This window comes from Musca vetustissima, unplaced genomic scaffold (genome assembly GCF_032173495.1).
Source record: "Musca vetustissima isolate MV318-11 ecotype Yass unplaced genomic scaffold, APGP_CSIRO_Mvet_v1 utg2553, whole genome shotgun sequence".
Classification (NCBI taxonomy): domain Eukaryota; kingdom Metazoa; phylum Arthropoda; class Insecta; order Diptera; family Muscidae; genus Musca; species Musca vetustissima.
Genome location: NW_026886870.1, coordinates 320,715 through 338,855, shown reverse-complemented (window position 1 = coordinate 338,855; position 18,141 = coordinate 320,715). Strand labels below are relative to the sequence as shown.

The window sequence follows — 18,141 nt, the reverse complement described above, 5'->3', positions numbered from 1 at the left end:
GGCTCGTAATTTATATTTCCATCTTTAAGCGAATTTACATATAATATTTAATCATGATTAAAGGCTGAATCAGGGTTTATTTTCTTAATCAGGCTAAATTTACCATGATTTACCACACAAATTTAAATCATCGTGCAGCAGGATTTATTTTAAATCATGATCGAAATCATGATACTACTGAGATGCAACGCAGGTTTTGTACGAAAAAATACAACTCTCTCACAATGTACCAATATTTGCAACTGTTTTTACATGCCGTTTGTTTTTAAATTTAACGGCTGACAAATACAAAAATGACAGATCAAAGGAAAATAAAAATTAATTATAGAATTGTAGTGTTTTTAGGTGTTTTTTTTAGTTTCCAAACGATTACAGTATTGCAAAAACATTTCCATTGTGGCAATTCTTCTATTCTTTTTCAAATTGCAAACAAATATTTTTGGCGCAAATTAATAATTTTGTATGTATACTAACAAACATCAGCTGATCGGCATTTAAATCATGATTAAGGGTATGTGTAAACAATTAGGGTGTATTTCTGGATTTCGTTAATCGAGTCGATTTAAAATCGTATATGTAAATGTACTTTTTCTTTCGGTGTAAATGTTAAACCAAAAAACACTTGAATAATGAAGTAATAGTTCCATCCATTCATTTCACAAAACCACACCATTGAACCAGTTCACGTAGAACCTTTGCAACAACAGTCGATCTGTACAACCCTAACATCTGTGTTGTTATTGTTTCTTGTTTTGTTGATTTTTTTGACCAAAGAAATTAATTTTTCTTAATTTTAGGAAAACCTAAAAGAACATTCTCCATTCGTCGGAAATTCCCTAAACAATTCATTCCAAAGCCGAACAAAATGAATATAGAAAAATATACCCTGCAGTCGATACGGCAAGAATTAATTGACAACAATCTACAGGCAAAGGCCATCATACAGGTGAGGACGGACACTGTGTAAATTTTCATTGAACATTATGACTAATTAATTTTCTCTCACTTCCTTTCTATCAGGACATTATAACATATCGCGGATCAATACAAGAACTTGAAGCCCTCAATGAAGCGGGCCGTGCAAAATTGGCAGCGCTGAGGAAAAATATTGATCGTCTAAATGATTGGGCTCGTGATACCGGTGATCCAGCGCTGTCCAAAGAAGTCGATACCCAAAGAGAGCAATTCTCCAAAGTTTTGCAAGCATTTCGTAAGGCCAATGTGGCCACAATGTTGGAAATTGAAAAGGCCAATCGTGAGGAGTTGATGGCCATAACAGGGGAGACAGATTTGCGGCAACGTCACACAGCTGGAACAGCGACACGTCACAATCGCGGTAGTTTGGTTACCCAGGAAAATAATGTAACCGAAAAAATGCTGGCCATATCACGGCATCTTTCTGAGACAACACAGAAGAGTGCCATTACATTGGAAAATCTTGTGGCTTCGTCTCAGAATGTCGAGGCCACACGAGACGAGTTGACAAATACGGCCGGTACCATTTCCCAATCGGGCAAACTATTAAAGAAATATGGACGTCGTGAATGTACCGATAAGATGTTATTATTTTTTGCCTTTGCATTCTTCTTAGCCTGTGTCTTTTACATCATTCACAAGAGATTGTTTTAAATGCAACACTTTCCAAAGGACTATTCCAAAAAATGACCTATACCTCTGCACATAACTCTCTCTCACTCTCTGTCTCCCTGTTGCCGTACATTGAATACACCATACTGCTGATAAATAGTGATTCCTTATTATGTTTTTTTAAATTAATTTAGAGGTACGGAATGAATGAATTTGTTGTTTTGTATTGATGACTGATATTAAAGGCTGGCCAACACTCAGGGTTTATTTTTCTCTTTGTCTCTCTCTCTACTAAGCACAGAAAAATAATCCTATCGTTCCAAGAATGTTTTGTTTAGGGAATTTAATTAGAAGAAGAAAACTAAAATACAGATAAATGCTAAATAAAATTTGTTCTAGTATATGTATGTATGCATTTGTATATGTAGGTTTAAAAACGACAAACACACACACAATGTAACTTATAATTAACAAAACAAGCTTATATTTAGTTTTAAACTAAAATAAATTATAAATAAATAAACTATTTTAAATTATATTTTTAGGGATGTATTTTATTAATGTTTAGTTGGGCGATTCTGCAAATGTGGTTATGGGATTTAGGGTAACTACTTAGACCAATTATTTTATGGATCCGTGTAGATGGTGGATTTTTATATTGACTTTATTCGGGGAATAATAGAGATATAAGCGTGAGTTTTTTAAAAAGTTTTTTTAGTAGTAAAAACGTGGATTTAGAAACATAAAAGAGGATTTTTAAAGAATATTGGTCCGGGGATTATTATAGGAATTTTAAATTGAATGATTTGAGGATGCACAAGTGTGAATTTTAAAAATGAATTTATTCAGGGCCCAATAAAAGGACAAGGTTTTTTAAATTGCATTTTTCAGTGACCTACAGAGGCATAAACGTGGATCTTTAAAGAGGGACCAGTAGAGACGCGTGCATGAAATTTTAAATTGAATTTATTATGGGACCAGTGGAGACACAAGTGCGGATTTTTAAAATGAATTTATTCCGGGATCAGCAGAGACAGAACCTTGGATTTAGAAGTTGAATTTTTTAAGGGACTAGTAAAGGCACAAGCTTTGATTTTTAAATTGAATTTTTAAGGGACCAATAGAGGCACAAGCGTGAATTTTTAAATTGATTTTTTACAGGGGTCAATAAGAGCACAAGCGTGGATTTTAAAATTGAATTTATTCAATGAAGGTCAAAAGCGTGAATTTTTAAATTGAATTTATTCAGGGACCAGCTGAGGCACAAGCTAGGATTTTTTAATTTAATTTATTAAGGGGTAGCGACACAAGCGTGGATCCTTAAAAGCGTGGTCCCTTAAAAATTCAATTTAGAATTCCCTCAAATCTAAATTGAATTTTTTAAGGGACCAATAAAGCCATGAGCGTGGATTTTTAAATTAATTTTTTACAGGGACACAAGCGTGGATTTATAAATTGAATTTATTCGGGGACCAAAGAGACACAAGCGTTGATTTTTAAATTGATTTTAATCAGGTACTGATCTCTAGACTGGACCCGTAGAGACAAGCTTTGATTTTTAAATTGAATTTTAATCAATAGTACTGATTGATTTTTTACAGGGGTGGACCCGTAAGAGCAAAAGCGTGGATTTTAAAATTGAATTTATTCAATGAAGGACAAAAGCGTGGATTTTTAAATGGAAGTTATTCAGGGACTAATAGGGACATAAGCGTGGATTTTTAAATTGAAGTTATTCAGGGACCAGTAAAAACACAAGCTTTTTAAATTATATTTATTCAGGCACCAATAGAGACATATTCGTGGATTTTTAAATTAAATTTATTCAGGAACCAATAGATACATAAATTAGAATTTTTAAATCGATTTTATTCAGGGACCAGTAGAGACACAAGTATGAATTTTTAAATTGAAGTTATTAAGGAACCAGTAGGGATATAAACTACAATAGGAATATAATAGAAATATATAACCCAATATATAAACCAATAGGGATATAAACTACAATTTTTGAAGAATATTTTTCCACGACCAATAAGGACGGAATATTTACCAGGGCATACAGAGACATATATTGGAATATTTTTTCGGAACCAATAGAGACCTAACCGTGGATTCAGGAAACTAGGATTTTTAATTAGATTTTATACTGCGACCATAAGAGAATATTTTTCCAAGACTTATCTCAGAAATTTGTATCGAGTATTTTGTTCAAGGAGAACCGTGGTCGATAGAAGATGGAGCCTGAATTTTTAAATTGATTTTTTTTCAGAGACCAATAGAGATATACCCTCGATATTTAAATTAATTCAGTGACCCATAGGGACATAAGCGTGTATTTTTATACCATCCACCATAGGATGGAGGGTATTTTAATTTTCTTTTTCCCTTTGTAACTCATCGAAATAATCATTTCCGAACCTATAAAGTATATATATTCTCGATCAGCGTAAAATTCTATGACGATTTAAGCATGTCCGTCCGTCGGTCTGTTGTAATCACTCTAGCGTCTAAACGAATTGAGATATATGGTCAACATTTTGTATAGAGTCTTCTTTTGTCTGCAGGCACGTCATAGGTATATATGGTATAGCTCCCATATAAGTACCCCCAATTTTCGGTATTTTGGGGTTCTACACCGCGTTTTCAACCGAATTCGCTGAAATTTGGTATTTTGGGTTTTTATTGGGTACCAAAAATCTCTACTAAAAACTATAAATATCGGTTCACTTTTTCTGGTAGCCCCCCACATAACGGTACCCCCAATTTACGGAATTTTGGGGGGTTTTAAGAGCGTTTCTAAACCGAATTCGTTGAAATGTTGTACAATGGGTTCTTAGTAGGTACCAAATATCTCTACTAAAAATTATAAATATCGGTCCATTTTTGGGTATTTTGAGGTTCTTGAGCGCGTTTTTCAGCCGAATTCGCTGTAATTTGGTATTTTGTAGTCGTATATATAACAAATCTCCCTACCAAAAATTATTACTATTCACCCCCTTTTAGGGGTATTCCCTATATAACCCTCTTTTTTATATTAAAATAATTAGTTGATTTGTTCTGTATGTTGGGGTTGTCCCCATATAGGCGTATTCTGCCATAGTATGGGGGATAGTCGTTACTCGGAATAGTCAGTTTTTACCCTAAAAAGTGTGGAATTGTAATAATGAAATATATCAGCACTGCTTAAATGCCTGGAAAGAATTGATATTCAAAACAAATATATTGGGTTCGAAATTGACATATATCGGTCATTAATTAGGCATAGCCCTCATATATTCGCTACTTCCTACACTATGTAATTAATGTTGGCCCCCCTTTTGGCATATAATTTTGCAATCTAAATCAGTAGTTTGAGAATTGTATACTCTACAATGTGTTATTATTATTATCAGTCCACGCTTTGAGGTTTTCAGATTTTAGGAAAAATCTCCATTAAAATTTGCTGAAATTTGTATTTTGTGTACATAATGGTTTCCATAAATTGTTACGGTTTGTAGAATTATCTATATAGGTTCATTTTTTGGTATGTTCCCTATATGTTCATTTCATGTATCTGTCAGTAGACCCATGGTGGAGTGTATCCAAACTTCGGCCCGGCCGAACTTAATGCTTTTTTTGCTTGTTGAAATTGAATTTACTCAGAGGCCAATGGAGCCATGAACTCAGATTTATTATAATTTATTCAGGCACAATCTTAGATTTTAAAATATAATTTATTTAGAGACCATGATCAATGAAACCATCAACTCAGATTAAATATAATTTATTCATGGCACAATGGAGTCCTCAAATTAAATTTTTAAATATACGTAATTTATTTAAAGACCAATAGACACTATTTTACTATAATTTACTACATGAATTTCCCATGGACCTATAGAGACACAAAGGTGGGGTTTATAAAGAATATTTTCCAATATATTTTTATTTTATTTCTTTTACATTTGTTTCTAATACTAAAATTTACATTGTAACATAATACATCAAAACCACGCACACATCACTCCTCTATTAAATCGCGTTAATAAGGACACTTGGGAACACCACCGGGATTGGTAAAACCATTTGTATTAACCATGCGACAGATATCCTTATAAGATCTCTCCTTTTTCGGTTGACTTGCTGGCAAATTATAACGTTGTGGTCTTTGCGGTGGTGGATGATAATAATACCCGTTAGCATTTTGTGGATATTGAGGATAGACCGGCTGGACTGGATGTTGATATGAATGGGCATTATAATATTGTCTTTGTTGTTGTGGTGCCGCCAAAACTACACTCAATATTGTTGTAATACCCAATAAGAGGATATAGCAATTAAATAAAAGTTCACGAAAGAAATTCATTTTGCGGAATTGAATAAAATTTTTGAAAAATGAGAAGTTATACTTCTTGCAAGACTGAATTGTGACTGTTGTGATCTGTGTTTGGGAACTAGGCTGTTCTCTTTATTTTTGTGTTTTTTGATAAGAGATCTAACCTTGTACTATATTCTATTTGTTTCAGGCTGATGATCGTGTATGGAATGTTGGGTGTCGTTATTTATTTGAACTTTTAACATCGACTTCGAAAACATCAATGTTGGTCTTGAAAATATGTACATTAATACGTGCGGGTATACATATGTGCATACGCATTGGGTATCGTGCAAAATAAATGTCTGAACAAGAATCGTTCACCTCGGGAGAAAATTGCGAATTATTTGGACAAATTTAAATGAACATTTTCAACGACAAATATTTGGAAAGTTCGAATTAGTTAAACAATATTTTGTTTTTTTTTTTTTGATTTTTAGACTCGTAGGCAAATAAGAGTGTATTTTTTTAAATAATATTTTTTCATCGACTCGGAGGCCAAATAACCGTTTATATATTCAAATAACATTTTTTGTCGACTAGCAGACCAATATGCGTGGATATTTTAATGAAACTTTTTTTTAAATATTTTATAAAATATTATGACTATTCATGAAACTGCAAGAATGCAATTTTTTAACTACGATAACAAGTTTTCCTTTTTGATATGAAAAAAAGTAAAAATTTGTAAATTCTTGTAGTGTAGACCGAATATTTTAAAGTCTATCAGAACGGGGCGAGAGAAAATAGTCTGTGAGACTATTTTCCAAAAGAGTTTTTTTTTAATATTTGTTCGAGATCTATAAGATATTGTTATAACCTCCACCATAAGATGAAATGAACGTCATTCTCTTTGAAACACCTCGAAATATTCACCAGAGCCCCCATATATTCTTGATCAGAATAAATTTCTATGACGATGTAGCCATGTACGTCTGTTTTGGGAATTTCAGTAAGGTTTTTGTAATTTGGTATTTTTGGCTCTCAGTGGGTAGAAAATCTTCCTGCCAAATATTATCAATATTGGTCCACTTTTCAAAATAACCCCATATCACAGTACTTTCCAAATTTCTGAATTTCAGGAAGTTAGATTACGTTTTCCAATCGAATTGGCCGTAATGTGGTATTTTGGATTTTCATTGGGTGTCAAATCTCCCTACCAAAAATTAGCAATATTGGTCCATATCTCGGGGTTGCTCCCATATAATGGTAAACCCCCAATATTCGGTGTTTTATTGCTTTGGGCACTTTTTCCAACATATTCAGCTGTAATTTGGTATTTTGTGTTCTCACTGGGTAATGGACCTTCCAAAACAAAATGATCGATATTGAATCGCATTTTAGGGTAGCGACCATATACCGCTACCAAAAACATCAAAAATTAACAATATTGGTCCACTTTTTTGCGTAGCCCCATATGACGGAACATCCCATTAATCGGAATTTTAGACCTCAATTCTCAACTGAATTGGTTCTAATTTGATTTATTGGGTTCTCATGGAGCGTCGAAACTTCCTACCAAAAATTATCAATATAGGTCCACTTTTTAGGGTTGTTCCCGTATAACGGTACATACCAAATTTCCCAATTTTGAGGAGATTGTGCACCTTTTTTCAACAAAACTGACTACCAAAACTTATCAACATCGGTCCACGTTTTGGTAAAGCCTCCATATGATGGTACCTCCAATTTTCGCTATTTTCCGACATAATTTTCAATCGATATGCGTCTCATTTAATTTTTTGATTTGATTAGTTTCCATGGGAGGAAAAATATCGGTCGATTTTTTGGCTAAAGCACCCATCCGTCCTAGGTATTTAAATGATCCTAGGTGCTTTTCCACCGATGTGACAATATTTTAGGATTATGAAGACCTTGGTGGGTGAAAAAACACCTTCATAGAAAATTTCCCATTACCCGACGTTATATTATGCATGTATGTTCAAATACTGACAGAATCATATTGGCATATTTTTTCAGCAACCATCAGAATCTTATTCGATTTTTTTAAAGATATATAAATATATTAAATATATTTTTTAACGACTTTCAGATCGATATTCAATCTGCTCTGTTCCAGAACCTACAAAAATATTCGATCTGTGTAATCAATTATACAGAGTCGAATATTAAAAAATGTTTTCAAGGTCTTTCATATCCATACTGAAATATTTTTTAAAAATTGTATTACAAGATCTGCTAGAGCCATGTACGAATATTATATCAGCCAGAACCGCATTCAAATATTTTTTTTTTCAAAAATAAAATCTGTCGAAAATATATTAAAATATTCGAATATATTAAATAATATTTTTTAATGATCTTTCAGAGCCATATTCGAATATTTTTTTGAAGGTCTTACTAAACCAAATTCAAATCGCTTTGTATCAGAACCTTAAAAATCGATTATTTCTGTTAGATTTTATTTTGAAATAATTCGCCAATTTTTTGATTCACGCCGAATAAAAAATCGCCAAAAAATAAACATTCAAATTGAGTTGACAACACCCAGCAAACCAACCATGTGTTGGAAAAATAAAAGTATCAGAGCGAGAGCGTAGATGCAGAGCTCATTCAACTTGCCAAAATGTGTGAACAAAAAACAAAGATTGGGTGTGAGAGTAATAATAGTCCGACCGACCGGCACATTTTTCTCACCATGTGAGCGCAATTTTTGCATTCAGTTAATTTTTTTAGCAACCAAGGGGGGTTGGTTGTGTGGGATGGGGAATAGATACAAAAACAAAAGAAAGCAAAATATTGAAAAGGTAGAGTATTTCGGCAGAGTTGCCGTTTGGGGGTTTAAATTTTGCAATTCATATTTTGTTTCCAAAAAATTGGAAAGTATATCATTATTTTATGGAAAAAAATTGAGTTATTTTTTTGCTATAATCAACGGTTAAACAACAATTCAAAAACAGTAATTTGTTCCCGAATGAATGACCTACGCTTTTTGTTAACGATATTATTGGCCCAGAGTCAGGTATCCATAACGCTAAAAACAAATCAAAAAGAAGCCTCATGAAAACCCGATCTACACATTTGACAGGGTCTCAGTGTCTTTCTTAATGGAGAAAATCTCCGCATGTAAGAAGTGATATCAAAATTGGTTCTGCCGGACTAGACTGCGAAGAGCCAAATACTAAATAAAAAAATTCCGATGAGGTTATCAATAATTTCTTAGCAAGAGAAATTATTCAGGAATTATTCAAGCAAAGATGGGAAAGAATTATACAGCAAGAGATCTAAATATGTACTCAAACAAGGATATGAAAGGATTCTACTACAGATAACCTTTATAAGTTCTCAAGGATTCTACTCCAAGAAGTCTTAATAAGTACTTGACATAGCCCCATAGAATATTTAAATGCTCACATTATGGTGAAGTGCCTAACAATATGTCCTTATGGGGTTTAAAACACTTGTCAACATAGGCCACTTTTTGAGTGGAACGATACAATTTTCTATTATTCTAGCACCGGATCCAGTTTTGCAGTCCATTTATCGCTTTTATTATCTTCACATCCGGTTCATAAACGTATAGATCAGGATAATTCAGACGTATCCGGCAGTTCTTCATAGTCTACAATTTATGTTTGACTGGGCCGAAATGTTTATACCCACCAACAAATGTTTCCAATTACACTCAGGTGGGATGACTGGAGTGACATAATTTTACATAATTTCGTCAGGAATCCGACATCCCAAATGTTAGCCACTCCCAGGACCAAATACGGTTAAGAATTTAATAATACCGAAAAGGCGGAGGGTTTTTATGTGGGAGCTAATCAAAACATGGACCTATATAGACAATTTTCCGTAAAAATGTGTGTTTACCCTCCAATATCCCGGAATCTTAAATTACTGGAATCTAACATTACAACATATCAGCCGTGCCGAGCTTTTTATACTTTTGACATTCAAAAAAATATCTAAAATTAATAGATAAATAGCACCTTCAACGTACCGAAAAACGCAAGAAAAGGATGTTTTAAAAAGTTCAAAATATCGTATAGTGTGCCTAACTTTATAGGAGGCTGTACCAAAACGAGAATCGATATTGATAATTTTTGATAGAAAGTGCAATGAGAATGCAAAATACCAATTTGGCTGAAAAAAGTGTCCCAAATCCCCAAAATATTGAATATTTGGTGGTACCGTTATATGGGGTATACTTAGAAACGTGGGCCAATATTAACAATTTTTGGTTCGGAGATGTGCTATATAATATGAGAACGCACAATACCAAATTGCAGCCGATTCGGTTGGAAAATATGTCCAAAATCCCCAAAATTCGGTTGAAAAGCGTGTTTAAAATACACAAAATACCGAATATTGGGGGCTACCGTTATATGGAGGCTACCCCGAAACTTGGGTCAATATTATTACAGATGATTTTGTTGAAAAACATGTCAAACATCCTAGGAGAACTAGCAACGTCCATGACAAAATTTCAGAGTTCTATATTAAATATTGCAATCTCTATCGCCATTTCAACAGACGTATATGCCTTAGAATTTTATTCTGATCAAGATATATATTCTTTGTGGGGTCTCCGGTGAGGGTATAAAAAATATTACGACTGGCAAGGATAGGTTAAAATTAGTTTGAGAGCACTTGATAGACAGGCGGACACTTGTGAATTTTATCCATGGGTCTAAATACGATATTTCAATGAGGTGGATTTTTATATCCTTAGCCTTATGGCTGAGGGTATATACACATTGATACGGTAAAAATGTCCCTCATCGAAATATTTTTTAAGACCCCATGTTTCTTTGGATCAAATCCGTTTCAGACAATTTGGAGTCGATTTACAAATGTCCGTTCGGCTGTCTGGCCGCCTGATGCGCAAGATAACTCTCAAATATTTCTACTAAACTCAGTTCATGTTGGAAGATGGGGAATATCGGTCCACTCCTTCTGGTATCTCCCCCAAAAAATGGTCAAAATTGTGCTAAAAATTAATTTTATAATATCATGGAAACGAACCATCCGATTTAAACCAAACTTTGCACAACATAGTTTGAAGATGGGGTCCACTCCTTCCGGTGCATCCCCCACAAAGAATCAAAATTTTCAATATTTAAAAATTCAATATCAGGCGAATAGATTGTCCGATTTGAATCAAACATTGCACAATCTATTATCTTTACCAAACCTTGATCAAGTGTGAAGATTGGACCCATCGGTCCACGCCTTCTGGTACCTCCCCCACAAAGGGTCAAAAATTTCAATAATTATAAATACAATATAAGGCGAATAGAATGTGCGATTTGAACGAAACTTTGCACAAGTTATTATTTTTACTCGGCCTTGATAAAATCCGAAGATAGGCCCCTTGGTCCACTCCTTTTGGTCTTCCTCCACAAAGGTTTAAAATTTTCAATATTTATTAATCCAATATCAGGCGAATGACTTCCGATCTTAACCAAACTTTGTACGACTTATTATTTTTACCAAACCTTGATCAAGACCGAAGATTGGACCCATTGGTCCACTCCTTCAATATCAGGCGAATGAAATGTCCAATTTGAAGCCAACTTTGCACAACCTATTATCTTTATAAAGCCTACATCAAAGCCCGAAGATGGGACTCATTGGTCCACCACTCCTGGTATCTCCCCCACAAAGAGACAAAATATGCAATATTAGGCGAATGGACAGTCCGATTTGAACCAAACTTTGCACAACCAATTACAAGTTGGGACCCACTTGTAAATTTTATTTAAAGCGAATTTGATCAACATTAAATCCGAAGGGTAAATTAATTTCGTTTTTCTGTTTGAAACCCATCGAAATAATCATTTCCGACCCTATAAAGTATATTCTTGATCAGCGTAAAATCGACGATCCAAACATGTCCGCTTGTTTGTTGTAATCACTCTAGCGTCTAAACGAATTGAGATAGATCGCCAAAATTTTACATAGAGTCATATTTTGTCTGCAGGCAGATCAAGTTCGAAGATGGGCTATATCGATCCACGTTTAGGCATTGTCCCCACCCAATTTTCGGTATTTTGGGGTTCTTGAGCGCGTTTTACAACTGAATTCGCTGAAATTTGGTACATTGGGTTCTTATTGGGTACTAAATTTCTCTATTAAAAATTATAAATATGGGTCCACTTGTAGTCCCCATATAAATGGTAACTCTCAATTTTCCGTATTTTTGGAGGCTTTGATCGCACTTCGACCGAGTTCGACTTAGAGTTCTTATTTGTTAGCAAATCACTCCACTAAAAATTATAGATATAGGTCCTTTTATTCGGGTAGGGTACCTCCGAATTTTCGGGATTTTGTGGTTCTTGAGAGCGTTTTACAACTAAATTCGCTGAAATTTGTTATATTGGGTTCTTATTGAGTACTAAATTTCTAAACTAAAAATTATATATATAGGTCCACTTTTTCTGGTAGTCCCCATATAAAGGTACCCACAAATGTTCGGTATTATGGGGGCTTTGGTCGAATTTTTCGACCAAATTGGCTGTAATTTAGTACTTTGAGTTCTTATTGGGTAGCAAATCACTTCACTAAAAATTATAGGTATAGGTCAATTTATTCAGGTAGCCGCCATATGACGGTACCTCATAATTTTGGGAATTTTGGGGTTCTTGAGCGCGTTTTTCAACATAGTTCGCTAAATTTGGTACATTGGGTTCTTATTGGGTACTAAATTTCTCCACTAAAATTAAAAATATAGGCCCATTTTTTCTGTTGGCCCCCATATAAGGGTACCCACAAATGTTCGGTATTTTGGGTGTTTTGGTCATATTTTTCGACCGAATTGGCTGTAGTACTTTGAGTTCTTATTGGGTAGCAAATCACTCAACTAATAATTATAGATATAAGTCAATTTATTCGGATAGCCCCCCAATGAAAGTACCTCCCAATTTTCAGGATTTTGGGGTTCTTGAGCGCGTTTTCAATTTTTTTTTTTTTTTTGAAATTTTTTTTTTTGTAGTCGTATATTGTAATAAATCTCCCTTCCAAAGGTTCGAGAATGAACAATATTGGCCCACAGTTACTTCTAGCCCCCATATAATAATAACTACCGATTTTCGGTATTTTTAATATTTAGTGTAAAGGAAGTTATTGTGATGCAAAAATTTTAATTTCGAAATTGAGCTATATCAGCAGCTCCACCCAACAGCCTGAAATAAAACAGGGGTACGCTGGGGATAGCCCTCAAAATTGCAGTATTTTGGGGAGGTTTCACCCTAACACGCGTCGCCAATATAGATCCACCTTTTGGTGTAAATAATGGTTTAAATAAATCGGTTTTTAGAATTATCGGTATGTTCCGTATGTTTTTGGTATGTTCCCTATATTTTCTTTGCAAGTACCTGTGATTAATACAATGGTGGAGGATATCCGCTTTTTCACTTGTTTTTCATCATACCCTCATTTTCCACTAGTCTATCCAATTTTGTGAAATATTTCCCAGAAATTTTGTTATCAATAAAAGTCGCAACGGCAACCCTGCCAACTCTGCGGACAAGTGTCGAAGTGAATGGTTCGCTGGTTTGTTGGCACACACACAACCCGCAGCAGGTCTCAACGGAGGCGTTTGTGCACCACCAAATCATTGTTAACGTGAACGTTTAACCGTTGAGTATTCGTCGTTTTGCAGATACGGAAGTGACTTGAATCGAATCGATTTTCGGTTAAAAAAAGCGAACTACAAGAAATAATAGAAACTAACGTAAAAGTAGTTTGACAACAAACCATTCTCCTGAGGTGAGGTGTTGTTGTTACAAATTGTGCAAAAAAAAAAAAATAATTGTGTTAAACATTTGTTTGCAATAAAAATCGGATAATTTTTTGTTAACCGCAAATCGAACAAGCCCCCAAAAGCAAAGAATTGGTTCAAACATTTTTTGGCATTAAATGGTAAATTTTTGTTGTTGTATATTTTTCGTAATAATTATTTTCATAATCCGCACTGAGGCCGATGTTCGCCGATATTTCAGACGGCAATAAAAAATAATGAATGAATTTAAGATTGCTGTTTTTTTTATCAAATCTTCAAAATGAAATAAAAAAATAAACTAACATTGTTATTGTTTTGTATTTGTTTAAGATTTTTTTGTTGTTTTTGTTTGTATTTTTTTATTTTTGTTTACGTGTCTCGTTTGTTTGATTTTGAGTGTAATTTGGTGTGTAGTTATTTGTGTTATTGTTGTTGTTATTTCTCTTTTTTTTAATTTCGTTGCATTTGCCGTTTACGTATCGGAATTTTGTTGGCGGGCGGGTTTTTGTTGTGATTGCCTGCATGGCTGACTGTCCGTCCAGCCGTCCACCCGTCCCACTGCCTGTGTACATAGACACGCAGTTAGATTTTTAAAGTGCATTCTTTTGTGGTTCTGTCAAGTTACAACGTTAACTACCGGTTGTTGTTGGTGTTGTGATTTTGAATTTTTGGTTAGTTGCACAGTGGCGTGTTAAGCCAAAGGTTGTCACAACAATTCCCACCTTTATTTCTAATCAATACCTGTTTTTGGTCAGTACTTGAAAGTGAAACAAAAGCCATAAATGTTTCAGTTATTGTTTCTTTTGTGGTTGATTATGGGGATTTTATTATAGGGTTTTTATTTCGAAAAATAAATTACAGTGATCGGCAAAAGTCGTCGTACATAAGTAGATGTGTGAATGCAATAACGTCACACCTAACAATTTTTCCGATGGCCCAGATATTTAGGCTTTACTAAGCTTAGTAAAAATATCAGTTTTTTGGTATATTTTTTTCTAGTGGAAATCCGTATATCCGGAGATTTGGGCCTCCAAAGTTCTGCTAGGACTCTTGTATTTTTTATGGATTATAAAATCCACTAGTTTAGGGTCCGGTCGCGGATAGTTTTGAAATATTTAGTAATTTTAAACCATAGGTAGTCCTCGAGGCCCTGATTACAGTGGTATAAATTATTACTTGCTGAAAACCCTATTCCCGGAGATATTGGCCTCTAAAGTTCCGTTTGGACCCTTGTATTGTGTTATGATTTTTAAAATCCACTATGTGAATATGGGTATCATTTTAATGCGTTTGATTTACTTATTACAAAAATTCAAATTTCCTTATCGAAGAAGTCCACAAATTTTTTAATTTTAAATATTAAATACATTGATTAGAAGCTATTGGGGAAAGTCTTACGTCCCCGGCTAAAGGCCGCCCATCCGCAGGAAATATGGACATTTTTGATAAGATAATTACTTTAAAGCAACTTGAATTTTGAAATATTAACCCTTTGAGCCCCGAATTTTTTTCCGTAATCATAGAACAATTTTCTGTTCACAGATTTAATGCAACTATCCTAGATAGGATACGGACAAATTTTGACATCGCTACATCCTTGCATTCGGGAGATACAGTACATTCTTTCTGAAAAATAAAAGCCCAATATCAAAAAAACCAAATGCAAAAACGACGAAAAAATAATTTTAATTTGGACTGTATACACAAATTAGTACTGTACACATTTGGCCCTCTTCTCCATATTAAAAAGCTCATAACTTTACCAAAAATTTGAATTTTTTAGATTTTTCTTGTGATATGTGTCGTCCGTAATCAGGCCTTGACGTATGCAATCCAAAGAATATATATCTACTAGCAATATATTAAATATTCGCTCTATAACATTTCGTTGCCTGTGGGCAACATTGGGCCACATAGGGTTAATAATTTTAAAGGGCACCCGAAATTTCCGAGGCTCATATCTCAGGAAGTATGGAATTCTTCGATAAGAAAATTAAATTTTTGTAATCAGAACATCAAACGCATTAACATGGTACCCATAGTCCCTTTGTGAATTTTAAAATCATCCGGAAATACTTGCCGAAATCCGCAAGTAATAATTTATAGCATTGTAATCAGGGTCTCAGCGACCGGACTCTAATAAACTAGACTTGGTCCTTATTTTTTTCTTGGCGGACATACAGAAGATATTAATAAAAAATGCGTATAATTTAAAGCATATAAAAATACCCTTCAAACCAGTAAAAATGGGATTTGGACCCGGATTGTTTTGAAAATGACGCCTAAAGGTTAATGGAGAAGTATCTTCAAGATAACGCCCATTTTGTATTTATTGATTCCGTAAAACCGCTAAATTGGGTACCCGGACCCTGCACAAAATTTGAAGTGAAAATCTCTGAAAATATATTCTCAAGTGACGGCTAAAGGGCTTCTATATATTTTTTCTAGGGTACGGGTGCCCAATTATACCGGTTTTACGGAATCAATTAATACAAAATGGGAAACCAGGAAACAATGAAAATCGATTCAGATTTACATATAGCTCCCGGAACAGCTTACGGAATTGGTTCAGATTTTGATATAGTTTCCTTAGATTCGTTAGATTTTCGGGAAATGATACGCTAAACTTCCAACGTTTGTCCGATTGGCACAGATTACGAAAATGGGCCTAGAATGTCGTCTTTTAAGTTTAATGGAAATCGAATGCGAGGACACCGTCACACAATTTAGTTCCGATTTTGGTAAGGGTTCACCATCAGAATCGGAAACTTGTACAGACTTGTATTATTGTCCTAATTATGGGAATGTTTTATATTATTGCGGGTTGTATACTATTACCCGGTTATTCGACCCGAAATTTTGGATACAAAATCAGATTGCAAACGATACAGTGAAGGAGTACTCCTTATGTTAAATATGGGTTTCATTTTAAAGCGTATGAAAACAAGTAAAAACGTGTCAGTCGGTATACCGACTGTGTCAGTCGGTATACCCTCAGCCTATGGCTTGCGGAGGTTTTCATAGTTACACACAGGTTTTATTATACGTTTTACATAAGCAATATACTTTTATAAAATAGGTTTTGGATTTAATGTTGATCAAATCGGTCAGTCAATTCGCCTACTTATGTATTTGATATATTGAAAATGTTGACCATTTTTTGGGCAGTTACCAAAAGGAGTGGACCGGTTGAGCAAAGTTTGGTTTAAATCGGACATTCTATTCGACTGATATTGTATTTATAAAGATTGAAAAGTTTGAACCTTCGTGGAGGAAGGAGTGGACCAATGTTCGGACTTGATCTAGGCTTGGTAAATATAATAGGTTATCCAAACTTTGGTCCAAATCTAACATATTATTCGCCAGATATTGGATTTAAAAATATTGAAAATGTTGACCCTTTGTGGGGTCAACATTTTCAGGAGAGGGCAGACGGTTCCAACATCGGATCTAGGCTCGGTAAAGATAATACACTGTGCAAAGTTTGGTTCGAACATATCATTCGCCAGATATTGGATTTATAAATATTGAAAAATTTGGAGGTACCAGAAGTAGTGGACCAATGGGTCCCATCTTCGGACTTGATCTAGGCTTTGTAAAGATAATGTTGTGCAATGTTTGGTTCCAATCGGATAGTCCATTCGCATGATATTATAAAATTATTTTTTAGCACAATTTTTACCATTTTGTGGGGGCGGTACCAGAAGAAGCGGACCAATATGCCCCATCTTTGAACTTGAACTAAGTTTGGTAGAAATACTACGGTATCCAAAGTTTGGATGAAATCGAATAGTTCCTTCGAGAGTTATCGTGCTCACCAGCAGGTCAAACAGACGGACGGACATTTGTAAATCGACTCCAAATTGTATGAAACGGATTTGGACCAAAGAAACATGGGGTCTAACACTAATATTTCGATGTGGCACATTTTTACCTATCAAAGTGTCTTTTCAAAAAGTTGATATCTCATCCGGAATCACGACTGTACATTTAGGACAAAAAATAGGAAAAGGACCAACTTCTCTTAAAATCGTGGTCCAAAACAAGGTATTTACATTGACTTTTTAATTTATAGAATCTTTAGTTCGTGTAACCGAAATTTTCATCAGTCAATAGTAGAAGGTCCTGAATTCCCACCCAAAGTTAGGGTATGAAGAGAATAACATTAAAATTGATACAAGTAAAAAGGCGTTAAGTTTGTCCGGGACAAACGTTGTATATCCTCGACTACCCTCCACATTTACTATCAAACTACAGACTCTCAAGTTTAAAATTGCACAGAAACTTGAACATACCAAAATTCTCAAAATTGGGGCTATACCAAAACAAGAAAAGATATTGATAATCATTGATATGACGATTTTATACACAATGATAATCCAAAATTAGAGGCATTTCGGTAGGAAAATGGGACTACTCTGAATCTTTACCACATGGAAATTGTTCA

The 18,141-nt window shown here is 34.4% G+C and overlaps 1 protein-coding gene across 1 annotated transcript; it reads left to right on the top strand.

Moving 5' to 3' along the window:
• Positions 1-865: 865 nt before the first annotated feature.
• LOC133334355 (vesicle transport protein SEC20-like) lies at positions 866-1,629 on the top strand. The gene is made up of 2 exons (XM_061542650.1): positions 866-946; positions 1,021-1,629. The coding sequence occupies exons 1-2, from the start codon at positions 866-868 to the stop codon at positions 1,627-1,629; spliced, it is 690 nt and encodes a 229-aa protein (XP_061398634.1).
• Positions 1,630-18,141: the final 16,512 nt, after the last annotated feature.

Bases quoted from the DNA above. Each gene is read 5' to 3' on its own strand.
- LOC133334355 (XM_061542650.1), top strand. From the start codon at position 866: ATGAATATAGAAAAATATACCCTGCAGTCGATACGGCAAGAATTAATT. The intron at 947-1,020 runs GTGAGGACGGAC...CCTTTCTATCAG, and splicing joins AGGCAAAGGCCATCATACAG to GACATTATAACATATCGCGG.